A 13218-nucleotide genomic window follows, 5' to 3' on the forward strand; every position below is an offset into this window, starting at 1 on the left:
CTCTGCTAAGCCCTTGAGAAAGCCTCTGACATTGCATGTCCAGTCTAGGGACACAATTGTACCTGCCCCACATGGGTGTTCTTGGTGTCATGATCCAATTGGTGCCTCCTTTTCATTATTTTCACCATCATTTTGAGGTTAACTCATTCGCAATGCCAATGATCACACCAGAGTCCAATCATGCTAATAATATACAAAAACAAGCAATGCTCCCTCCAAATATGAACACAAACTCCCACCCCGAAACAATGACATTTCTTAGTCTAGCTCTCTTCAACTGAGGACTTGACTTGCTTATAACTTACAAACATCACAGGCCTCATTTTAAATCACAGAATATGACAATATATTTTAATGGACTTTGTTTTGTTCACCTATTTTTAAAGCTCTTATCTGTAACTCTTCCAAAGGGCAAAAAAAAAAAAAAAAGTTAATATATCTACTATTTTTATTTAAAGGGAATGGGATAGAGATTGTTGGTTCTCACTCTCTTAGCCCTTGGAGTATTTTTAAAAATATTTATTGATTTAAGGGAGAGAGAGAGGAAAGATGAGGGGGGGGGGAGAGAGAGAGAGAGAGAACGAGCGATTTGTTGGTCTATTTATTTAGGCATCCATGGGTTGATTCTTGTATGTGCTCTGACCGAGGACAGACCAAACAAACTTGGTGTATTGGGATGACCTCTCTAACCAACTAAGCTACCCGGCCAGAATCAGTCATCTATTGTCTTTACTCCTTTCTCATGTAAGAAAATGTCTGTTGGCATGGGAGAGAGACAGGAAAGAACAAGACACGTGTCACCTCCCTAGAGAATGCTTCCTGAGCTCCCAGGTGAAATCTCCACTCCGCCTTTGTGTGTCTGCAGTACACCAACGCACTCTTATCACAGTATTCAGTATTCATGTAATTACAGGCCGGTCTTTCTGATTTGGCAGCAGACTCCCAGAGGGCAGAGATCTCTCGCTCTTCTTGGTGTCTCCACAGCGGTGGGAGGTGGAGGTGGGGTCAAGTATATACATTGGGGACTCAATAAATGTTGAATGAGTGAATGAGTAAACGATGAACATATGCATTAAACAATACGGTGTTTTGAATGCTTACTTTTGAAAGAGCATTTTAAAAGTAAACGTTTATTTCAAAAGCTGTTTAAATATTTCTAGACTATGCTTGGTCCACAGCCCCAATAAATGTTTTCTTTTTTAAATTAAGAGATCACAAGTAATTTCTCGTTCCCGTGAAATCTGGGGTCTTTTAATCTAGAAGTAAAAATAAATAAATAAATAAAATTTGAAAAAAATAAAAAATAAGTAAAATAATCTGGTAGAAAAGCCACAGAACTATGGCATATTTTTTTTCATGTATAATTTGCTTAAAGCTTTTAAAAGATAAAAAATAAAATGTGAAATTTAAAATTCACATTCCTTTTAAAGAAACACATGCTTCTTCAAACACTAACATTTTTGGTTGTGGAGAATCACTTGTTCCTCTTAGATGCCCTGAGAGTCATGTTATCCATCCATTGATCTTATTTTAGGGATATTTCACAAGAAACGTTTTATTGAATAGAAGCAGTAAGTACAGTGCTTGATTTGCAGTTTAGGAGTCAAGTTGGAAACATACTAACCGTTAACATCTAGAGAGGGTTTAAATCTTTGATAAAACACTCCCACATTTTTTTTACCTTTCTTTCTGGGCTTCACCAGTTCTTAACTGTAACGCAGAACAGAGATGATCAACATCCAACTTTCCAGATTAGGAAACTGAGATTTCTCAAGATCCTCTGGGGCCCTCCCCACGCCAGGAATCGAGGTGAGCGCATTGCTCTCCACTGTTAAAGCAAAATTAGCGCCCCTTGCTGAAGTGAGGACAGCTTTACCCCAGAATCGCAATGCGGGGCATTGCACTCAGCTGCGCACAGAGCGGGGCCAGCCAGCCGGTGGGGGGCCAGTGGACGGAAAGTTACTAACAGGCGCATTTGGGGCCGGCGCCGGGGACTTGGATTTCCAAACTGGAAACAGGACACTGGATCACAGAGCGCAGCCACTCGGGATGATGGGGTAGGTTTCAGGCCGGGCTTGCAGGCCCAGGTGGAGACCTCGGCCTCGGCCAGAAGAGGGATCTAAGGGCTCCAAGACAAGGAGAGGGTGTCTGTCACTGCCCACCGACGGGGACGCGAGCTGGACCTCGGGGTCCTAAGTGTCCTCGGGAGGCAGCAAGCACTGGCCCGGCCCCAGCGCGGGTCGCTCGCCACCGCCCGCCCCGCCTGGGAGACGCCCCCAAGCTCCGCCCGGTCGCCGCGAGTCCCGCTGCAGGGGCGGGCTCCGCAGCCGGTGGGCGGGGCCACGGGCACTGATTGGCCGGAGCGCGCGGAGTGGCGTCCCCCGCGGCCGCGCCCTCGCCCCGCCGCGCCCGCTCAGCCGGCGAGGCCGCGCGCGGACCTGGGTCCCGCGCCTCCCCCCCGGCGCTCCCCATCCTTAAAGCTCGCGCGCGGGCGCCCCGCCTGTTGGAGAGGGCGCCGCGATCCGGGAGGCGAGGAGCGGGCGGGCGGGCCGGCTAGCGGACGACGGCCTCGGGAGCGTCGGCTCGACCGTGCTGTGGGGGAGGGTCCGGCGCCATTGCTGCGGTCCGAGAGCCGCCCGCCCGGTTCGCCCTCGGCGGCCGCCCGGTCGGGACCCGTGCGTGATCGGCGCCGCCCGCCGCCCAGCCGCAACCATGTTCGACAAGACACGGCTGCCGTATGTGGGCCTGGATATGCTGTGCGTGCTGCTGGGTACGTGCGCCCCGCGGCCGGTCCCGGTTGCCTGACTCCCAGTCCCCGCCGCCCACCCCACTGCCCGATCTCCGCCTCCGGGACCCCGCTGCCCAGTCCCCGCTGTCCGGACCTCGCTGCCCGGTCCCCGCCGCCGGGACCCCGTTGCTCACCCCGCTGCCTTGGTCCCCGCCGCCGGGACCCCGCTGCCCACCTCGCTGCCTGACCCCTGCCGCCGCGACCCCGCTGCCCGGTCCCGGTTGCCCTGACTCCGCTGCCGGGACCCCACTGCCCGGTCCCCGCTCCGCTTGTCGCTCCGCCCGCTGCCCGCCGCCTGGCCAGGGCGCCCCTCGTGCCGCGGCTTCAGTAGCTACAGGAGCTGCAGGCGCAGCCCCAGGTGGGGGCGGGGGCCCGGGTCCCGCACACTGGCGCGCCGCCTGCTTCACGTCTGCTGGGAAGCAGTTTAATTTTCTGTCTGGGAGAGGCGGGGGCGCTCCTAATGAGAAGGTGTTAGCAGGTCGTAAATGGTCCGGCTGCGAGGGCCGGGTGTGTGGGAGCTCGCTGCTGCCCGCGGGGTGGATGCCGGGCCCGGGTCTCCGCGGCCCCCTTTTTAGAAGACAGAGAACGCAGTCCTCCGCACCAGGGCGGGACGTTGCAAGGAGGCGCTTTCGCGTATTTAAACATGCCTGGTGTGAGCTGTGTGTGCGCGCGCGCGCGCGCAACCGCGAGAGAGTGCCGGCGGGCGGGCAGCCCCACTCGTGTTCAGGTGTCGCAGGCGTCTCAGGTGGCGGGTCTGGGACTTGAGAGCATCCCGAGGCAGGTGAGCGGCAAGGCTCTGCAGGGACAGGAGGTTCCCGGGGTCGGCGTCCTCTCCCTCCTCCCTCCAACCTGTCCTACATCCCACCTGGCCGCTCAGGTGCTGGCATCTTGCTGAGCGCTTGCTCATTCTGTTCCCTGCTACCTGGACTCTTGTGTTGTCTCACAATGAATTTTAGGAATTCAGGTTAGGAAAAGGGAACGCAGTTTTGGGGGCAGCATTTTCACAGCAACGCATACAAGTAGTCGTTTCCGATGTCTGGACGTAGTAGTTACATTAAAACATATTCAGATTTACTTGCTTTTCAACCAAAAAGTTTACCCGTGGTAATGATGTTGAATTTTAGGATGTATGTTAGCTTACACTTCATTTATAGTTTCATGAAGGAAGTGGAAAATGTTGGGTCAGAAGTAATTTCAGTAATTCTAATATGTTGAGTATGACCCTGTCATTGCCATGTGTTGTATACTGTCAGAATTATATAGCGACTTCCCCTTTTCCTACCTTACGGGAGTTATTAACTTATAAAACAAACATCATGAGTTTTTCTTTCCTTTGAGCCAAGTACTGTACTGCTTAAGGGTTGAAACTTAATAACGCTCTGAGGTAGCGGGAGCTGATGTTGTGAAACACAGAGCCATATGGAAGACCTGCATTTTGTTTGCTGTAAATGTTTGTTTAATGAGGGGACCCTGGAACCAGTGCAGTTTTAGTGCTTATAGGTTCTTGTAATCTTATGTTTCCAACATGGTGCTAAAGCCAGGTAATTGTCCTATAGAGGTAAGAGTAATGTATTGCTCTGTTGACCTGAGAGTCACAGAATTTCTGATGGCTCTCTTGAAAAAAAAAGCTTGTTTCAGGGATTTATGTATTAAGTGTGGTTTAGGAAAAGATACCTGGCCTATTTGAAATACGTTTCACCAGTTTCTTTTGTATTACTAGAGTTTCTTTTAAAGTAATTCCGTGTGCTGTAATGATAAGACCCAGATTCCTTTTTTGTAAAGAGAAAATGAAGTACTAACCTATTTCACTTCAGTTATAAGATGACATTCAATTTAACAACATCACCTCTATTACAAATAGCCAGGAGGGGTGTGATGGTGTAAGAGATACAGAAGCTTTCATGTTGCATTTTGGAAGACAATATAAAGTTTGATAGCAAACTCACTTTTCTAGTGGAGTCCAAGAGTCATTTTATTTTTTCTCCTTTCTATTGAATTTATTGGGGTGACACTGGTTAACAAAATTATACAGATTTCAGGTGCACAATTCATAACACATCATCTGTATACTTTATTGTGTGTTCACCACCCCACATCACGTCCATCACCATTTATCCCCCTTACACCCTCCTGCCCCAGCCTACCTCCCTGCCCCTGCAGTCACCACACTGCTCTCTGTGTCTGGGAGCTTTTTCTCTTACGTTCTTTTTTGCTCAGTTTCCCCCAACACCCACCCTCACGCACGTGCACACACATGCACACACCCATACAGCTGTCAGCCCGCTCTCTCTGAATCTGTCTCTCTTTTGCTTGTTAGTTCATTTTGATCATTAGATTCCACACATAAGTGAAATCATATGGTGCTTGTTTTTCTCTGACTGGCTTATTGCACTTGGCATAATGTTCTCCAGGTCCATCCATGCAAAGGGTCATTTTAAATTTGTTTTTATTCCCCTTGTTGGCAGCAGGAGATTGGTAGCCTAAAGTCGTGGTAGCTGGAAGAGGGTTATAAAACTGGCATTAACTTTTTCTTTTTCTGTGGACAGTCTGCAGGTAAGAGTTGACTGTGCCAACAGAAAGATGATTAAGGACCTCATAAGTACAGGGTTATATACTTGTAATTATAATGTGAATATGTTCCAGGTTCTGATAATGACCACCCCAACATCATACAGTGTTTCCACTTTAATAGGACAATGCTGTGTGATTGTTACATGGCTACTGTGTAATTTACAGAGGCCGATGTCTGCGGAAGTGATCATTACACATGTCCAGTGCGTGTGTCTGTAGGTGTACGTGTGCACGCAACCAAGCATTTCTACCCCTGAGTCAGCATTAGCATCCCTGTGAAACATGAATTTCTCTGTGAGAGATACCCAAAATATTAGTTCATTCTGTTGATCTGGTACATTCTTTGGAAAAGAGTGAGAATTTGGAGAGATGATGTGCATTTGATTCCTTTCCAAAACGGAGCCCCGTCCCGCCATCTTTCTCTGGCTCTTTTGATGCTGAGTTCCGTGATTGTACAAAAGGCCGTAGACAGCATCTGAGCTCACAAGAAGGCCGCTCTACAGAGAATGGCAGTGGGCTGGTAGGAAAGGAGCTGGGTGTTGTGCCCAATGGGTGAAACCATGTTCGAAGTGAAACTTCCTGGTACTTAATTGCTGAGGATCATTCCAGATTGTATCCATGGCTTTAGGCTGCCAACAAATGGACACTGAGTCCACTAATTGATTCATGGTGCATTGATTGAAGGCTACCCCTGTGCTGGGTCCATGGTAGGTGCTGGGGATACAAAAATGAGGAAGACAGCTCCTGCCCTAAAGGAACTGAGGGTCTAATGAGGGAGAAACAAACATGAAGTTAAAGTACATCATGATAAGACTAATAATGGAGATTTGAAAATAGGTGCCCTTTGAGTATAGAGAAGGGAGTTGTCTTAGATATGCTTTATTATCGGTGAATGGGTTGTCTGTTTACTCTTAGAAATGCAGAAATGACTAAAATTACTTGGAATTACTTGTAGAATCTTTTTGTCCCTTTTCCAAATTGATGTGGGTAGTAGGAACTCAAGTCAGTACCTACCTACGTATAGGACTTTTCTGCGGGCAGCCCAGGATGTCTAGAAGGTGTAGGTGGAACTGGCAGACCTTTTCATGAGCCTATGTCTTGCTGGGTGGCAGTAACTAAGAGCACCTTCTTGTGTCTCCGGATCTTTTCTCTACCCTGGGAAGGGACTGGATCAACTTGAGTTCTTGCTTGTTGGTTTCTGGTTGGCTCTGGCCAATGAGACGTGAGCAGGTGGCCTGGAAAAGCCAGTTCCCTCCTGCTGGTGTGTGTTGCAGTGGCTGCTCTGTGTGCAGGTCACGGCTTCTAGTCAATGGCCTTCCCTGCCAGCCAGCCACAATACAGGTCCTTCCGGGTTCTGGTAACCACTTACTTGCCACTTTTGGCCTAGAGGTGATAATGGCTTCCTAATCTTGCCGGCCTGAGTGTGTTTCACTTCCCTCACTGCTCTCCTTAAATCCTGCCTATACCTTTGAAGATGGTTTCTTCACTAAATTTACTCTTGAATACCTTATTGGAATGCACTTTTTTTTTTTTTTTGGCCTAGACACTACTCATAATACTCATGTATGTCCACAAGAGATCTAAGGTAGCTTCTCTTTCTACACTTGATGCCAATTACAGCTGCCCCAACAGCAAGAGGCAAACAGGAGCTCATGGCCACAATGTGGGCCCTCTTGGAAGGGATGGTCGTGGTTTCCTCAGCATGCCCCAACTATATAGTGTCACTGTTAGGCCAAGTCAATGTCAATGGTTAGAGTAAAATCTGGCAGCAAGGGCCTGACCTGTGGTGGCGCAGTGGATAAAGCGTTGACCTGGAAATGCTGAGGTCGCCGGTTCGAAACCCTGGGCTTGCCTGGTCAAGGCACATATGGGAGTTGATGCTTCCTGCTCCTCCCCCCTTCTCTCTCTGTCTGTCTCTCTCTCCTTTCTAAAATGAATAAATAAAATAAAAAAAAAAGATAAAAAAAATCTGGCAGCAAGAAACTTTGGCAGCGAATACTAGGCGGTTGTAGATTTCTGTAATTTTTCCCCAGTGATGATCGCCATAATGCTGAGGTCATTCTGCCCTGTAGTATCATCCCTGAGGACGAGTCCCTTTCCTGATCCTCAGTCTGCCCCTTTCTCATGGGGGAAAAAAACCCCAAGTCTTCAGTGAAAGATTAAGTTGCAAAATGGCCTCTTGTATTTTGTGCCCTCCCTTTTCTCAACATTTATTGCTTCATTCACTCATGACCCAGTATATATTTGTTTAATGTGCCGTGTCAGGTGTGATGATAAATAAGTTAAATAAGTAAGCACAGACAGTCCCCTGTGGAGGATGGTTCGACTTACATTTTTTTTACTTTACTATGGCCTGAAAGTGATGCACATTCAGTAGAAGCCAAACTTTGAATTGTAAAGTTGGATCCTTTCCCAATCTAGTGACAGGCAGTGATGCCCCCTCATGACGCAGGGCAGCAGCCGCCTCGCGTCCACAGGTTCTCTACAGTGCAACGTGCTGCTGGTGGTTGCTGGATATTGTATTTGTGTTTCTGCATCTCATCCTGTATACAGATTGCCCATCTGTGTCTCCTGCTTTGGGTGAGGCAGAGAGGAAGGCAGTTACTCTTGAGATGAAGTGCAAGCTGATTGTCCAACTCCAGGCTAGTGTGGTATTCTGAGCATGTGTAAGGTGGGCGTGGCTAAGCTGCAATGTTCCTTAGGTGAATTAAATGCATTTTCAACATATGATATTTTCAATGTACAGTGGGTTTGTGGGGACTGAACCCCCCTCACTGTAAGGTGAGGAGCGTCCCTAAGTGGATAAGCAGTTAGGACATAGAGCTCATCCTGGTCACTTGCCATGTCAGCTTCTATTAGCCAGACTTCTTTTGCTTCTGATGAAACTTGACTGGATTGTTTCTCTTTCCCTCTAGTCACAGAGAAAGGGAAGGAATCTCAAAAACTGAAGAAAAATTTGTCAAACCTGGCATATTCTTGGTTCAGAGTGGAGTCCAGTTGCAAGGTTTTTTCTGTCTTTAGGTGGCCAGTTTGGAACGAAAGCAGAGATCTGAAGAAAATTTGTGACTCTTTGGCTATAATTGATTTCAGACAGTTGAGGGTTTTTTTTCTTTTTCTAATTCATTGAGAGGCAGGGAGGCAGAGAGACAAACTCCCGCATGTACCCCGATGGGGATCCTCCTGACAAGCCCACTAGGAAGCGATGTTCCGCCCATCTGGTGCCTTGTTCTGTTGCTCAGCAACCAAGCTCTCTTAGTACTTGAGGCAAGGCCATGGAGCCATCCTCAGCACCCAGGGCCAACTTGCTCCAATCAAGCCATGGCTACAGGAGGGTGGGGGGAGAGAGAGAGAGAGAGAAGTGAGAGGAGGAGGGGTGGGGAGGCAGATGGGCACTTCTCCTGTGTGTCCTGACTGGGAATCAAACTGGGGACATCCCCACACCAGGTCGACACTCTACCACTGAGCCAACCAGCCAGGGCCCATACAGTTGAGTTTTAACTTAAATTTACCTTGCTTGCACTAGAAATGGAAATGTTCAGAGAACGTGCCCCTCTATGGATTTCATGCTGTCTCAATTCTTCCTTTATATTGTTTGAATCAAATCCTTTGAAAACTCATGTACATGCTATGTGTCTTTATTACTTTCTTTCTTGTTTAGCCGTTTTGAGCTTTACCAAAGTTTCTTGTGTGTTACTCAGCTTGAGGAATTATCTTGATTCTTCAGGATAAGGAATTCAAGTTTAAATTGTTAACTGTGTCCCCCACTAAAAAAGACAGAAGTTAGCAGAAGAGTCAGTCAAGTTCAAGATTTTAAGTGAACCAGTTAACATGTAGTTTCAGTTTCACGGGAAGGAATTTGGAATGTTAATTGTCTGCTTCCTCCTAATTTAGGTGGCTTTAATGCAGCACTCCAGATAGAAACATCTAGTCCTGGTAATAAGCTAGTTGGGGGTGATGTAGGCATTGTCTCTCTCTTTTTTTTTTTTTTTCAGGAAAGCATTCCTTGTTTAGAGGTGACGAGCAGCGGTGACTTCTTCGTTCCTCTGTTCCTCTTCTTTCTCTCTCACCGTAGTGTTCACTTCCACCGCCCTCCCAGCCCTTCTCTTCCTCAGCCCTGCTCTCTTCCCTCCACCTTCTTGCTGTCCCGGTTTAAAGCCCGGAAAGACTCAGAGTTGTGTTTGGGTTTTTTTCTGTATTTTTCTGAAGTTGGAAACGGGGAGGCAGTCAGACAGACTCCCGCATGCGCCCGACCGGGATCCACCCGGCACGCCCACCGGGGAGCGATGCTCTGCCCACCGGGGAGCGATGCTCTGCCCACCAGGGGGCGATGCTCTGCCCATCTGGGGCATCGCTCTGTTGCAACCAGAGCCATTCTAGCGCCTGAGGCAGAGGCCATAGAGCCATCCTCAGCACCCGGGCCAACTTTGCTCCAATGGAGCCTCGGCTGCAGGAGGGGAAGAGAGAGACCGAGAGGAAGGGGGTGGTGGAGAAGCAGATGGGCGCCTCTCCTGTGTGCCCTGGCCAGGAATCAAACCCGGGACTCCTGCACGCCGGGCCGATGCTCTACCACTGAGCAAACCGGCCAGGGCCTCAGAGTTGTGTTTTACTTAACTGAAACTAGTCTAACAGTGGGGATGACTTGTTTTATAAACTATACATTTTTCTTTAAGACATGAGAGATCCTGCAGAGTCTAGCAATAGGCTCTGGGTCCCGTTCCCATGCCTCTGTTTACCTGCTCTGCGACCTCGGCCAGGTTGCCTCTTGGTGCTTCAGTTTCTGCAGTTGAGTAGTGATGTGAATACCTACCTCACCTGGTTGTTGTGGGTGTGAGCCCATTTGTAAATGGCTTAGACCCTTGCCTTGCACTTACACATGGTATATGTCTGTCAAATAGAATTACTCTCTGTAGTCCTACCAAACTGTAACACAATTATTTTAGTAGAAATCACATCAACTTGTTTCGTATTAGGGACAAAGACACTTGCAAACTAATACTTGTAGTGCACAGAGCATCTTGAAGGGGGAGTGTTATAGCAGTCGTCTGTAAAAACCACGCTTATGATTACTAAGGAGTGGAAATCCCGCTGTGGTGGAAACTGATCTGTACGGGCCCGTGCTAGAGTGGAATGAAATAAATGGAAAAACTCTTACTTTATGCCGGAGTAACTCTTGAGTTTCAGAGTAATCAAGAAAATGGAATGAACTGCGTTCTAATCACCTTCACATCTTTCTGCCCAGGCCTCGGAAGGGGCCACTCCCCTTGTAAACGAAGTTTAGCGCTCCGAACATTTTTGAGTGACCTTAATTGTACATCTTCATTTATGTAAATCCTGTTAATTTAATTTCTCTCTGCAATCAAGCAAGCAGGAAAATAAAAGGAAACTATGTCAACCCTCTCCGTACCCCTTCTCCCTCTTACCCTTGTGTTTCAAATCAGGTATTTATTGTGATATGTTGTTGTGTGGTGTGAGGACAGTGTTAAGTTTTTAAAATGTTGACTTTGCTTCATCTTTCCTTGAGGTGCTTACTGAAGACCCATTTTGTGCTTAATATACTGCTAGAAACTGTGCACGTCTCTGGGGAAGATGAGGCCTCTGTCCTCACGTCGAGGACAATGACAGATGCTCGTGATGCCCTGGAAGACCTAGGACAAGACTTGGAGAGGGGGACACGTGGGGTGTGGGGCCACCTTGAGGAAAAGTCCTCTGGGGAGGGGTGTTTGCAATGAGGATTAAGGACGGAAGTACATTGGCCGCGATGGGCCGGATAAGGGTGCGTGCCGGCATCGGAGGCGCAGGTTTGGGGGTGGCCTAAGGGCCAAGGGCGTGTCGTAACAGAAAAGAGACCAGCGTCCATGGTGTTAATGGTGAATTCTGTGACTCGTTTCTGAGTGTCAGCAGGGATAATAATAAGAACTGATGTGTATTTAGCGCTCACTAGGCCCTCTGTGGCCTGTGAGGTTGCTACTCCACCTGCTGGGGGCGTGGGTGGGTGGGTAGTTTGGTCGTGTCTGTTCTATAGATGGTGGACTCGTTGGGAAGCTCTCCCAGCGAACCCCAGGTATGAAGCGGTGTGGTCAGGAATCTGGAACTACATTTTGAGGAGTGTAACTTTTGACTGTGATTGGTCTGGATTTGGGAAAGGTCACAGTAGGTGCAGAGGTGAGGAAGGAGGAATTGGCTGTGAAAGGGATGCTTATTTTTGGTGACCTGAGTCCTTGATGACTGTCTTGAATTCTGTATGACGGGGCTTCAGTTTCTGCTCACTCTTCTTGAGCACGTGTCTGCCATCTAAAGGAGGCCCTAATTTTTGTACTTCACACTGCTAGTAACCACTACGAGTTTGCCAGGAGGGTCTATCATACTGGAAAATGTAATTTGTTTGCCTTGTTCAGTCATGTGCCTGCATTTTTCTTCAGACAGCATTGTTATATGCATTCCTACCCAGGAAAGGGGGACCTTTGTCCTCCACTTGGGTCACATGAGTCATGCATGCAGAGTTCAGCCACCTTTAGTGACTCCTTCCCGCAGATATAGTTATAGCCTTGTGGTTTAGGTCTCAGCTATCGCACACAGCCTGGAAATGTTTCCTGGTCTTGCTCAGGGTGGGGTGCTCAGGAAAATGACATATAGGAAGTGTGCAGCGGATGAGCTCTTGAGTTAATTGGCAGCTTGTGGGGCCAGGTTCTGCCTCGCCTTTTGGTTCATTTACATCAGCAGGAAGGGAGATGGGCCGGCCGCCTAGGTGCTTGGGAGGTGAATGAGAAGAATACCATTATTTATTGAATGCCTGAGCACCTTAGAGAAATACATGGACTGACGCGTTCATCACAAAGCTTTGGGAGGTGTCAGCGTCATTTGTGCCCTAGCACTAGGCATCCAACGATGGATGGAGAAATAAGACAAAACCTCTGGATCTCGTATGGCGTCCTGCTCACTGTGGAAGACAGACTCGTGGGAAACGATGGCAGTTCTGTAGGGCATGCTGGGTGCCTAAGACGTCATAGCACTGAGGTTGCTGAGGGTGAGACCCGGGGTCTCCGTCTGTTAGAGGTGCATGGAGCCTTATGATGGAGGTAGGCAGGCATTTTAATGAAGGCGGCCCATATTTCAGAGTGATTTCTCCTGGGAGCATTGCTTTTCCTTTCTAGCAGAAAGAACATAGACCTTCAGGAACGTTACTCCGGGCTGGTGCAAACTTCTGAAACTGATTCCGTGGGTAGTTCAGAATCCAGCTGCACTGCCAGATGTGAACACGAGTGAGCGTGCTCAGAGAGTGGGTGGCCACAGTCGGCATTCAGGTATTTGCTGCGTAAATGAGGAGACCAGGCACTGAGTCAGCCACTGTCCCAGGGCCGGGGCTCTGGCTCCATCTGGTACTGCGCCCTGTGAGACATCAGTGCCCTCACAGGTTCCTCACCAGTGAGGAAGAGGAGGAGTGAATAGCGCCTTCCTCCTCGCGTGGGGAAGTTAGATGAGGCATGTAGGTGCAGGGTCTAGCACTGTCCTTGTCTGTGCTGCTGTCAATCATGGTCATTCCTGAGCTAGTAGACCAATTTGGTACCACTGACCCAATCTGTTCATTAAATTTGAGAATGCATCTCGATCACTTTTCTTTTGGACCATTATTTAGGATAGTTCTAGCTTCAGTTTGAAACAGCATTGACATCGGAACCTGGCTTGTGTTTTAGTTTCTGGTGCCTAGATCACTAGAAGACATGTTTTGATTACTTCTAACCTATTTCTCTTGGGAAGCAGATAAAGCAGTCAGATCTTCAGGTTTGACGTGCAGATGAGCTGGCTTTCCACAGCTCCTCGGCCAGGCTCCCAGATGCGTGTCCAGAGTTGAAGAGGGAACA

General features: G+C 48.4%; 1 protein-coding gene across 3 annotated transcripts in view; it reads left to right on the top strand.

Annotated features, from left to right (window-relative positions):
• The first annotated feature begins 2401 nt into the window (after positions 1 to 2401).
• The window catches only part of PLPP1 (phospholipid phosphatase 1), a 62725-nt gene continuing 51908 nt past the window's right edge, over positions 2402 to 13218 (top strand). The window contains exon 1 of one of the 3 annotated variants that reach the window (XM_066377686.1): positions 2402 to 2770. In XM_066377686.1, coding sequence (XP_066233783.1) covers positions 2713 to 2770 — 58 coding nt within the window. In that variant the 5' untranslated portion in view covers positions 2402 to 2712. The remainder of the gene's footprint in view (positions 2771 to 13218) is intronic. The other 2 variants (XM_066377702.1, XM_066377692.1) reach the window with 2 other exon arrangements.

This window comes from Saccopteryx leptura, chromosome 1, assembly GCF_036850995.1.
Source record: "Saccopteryx leptura isolate mSacLep1 chromosome 1, mSacLep1_pri_phased_curated, whole genome shotgun sequence".
NCBI classification, from domain to species: domain Eukaryota; kingdom Metazoa; phylum Chordata; class Mammalia; order Chiroptera; family Emballonuridae; genus Saccopteryx; species Saccopteryx leptura.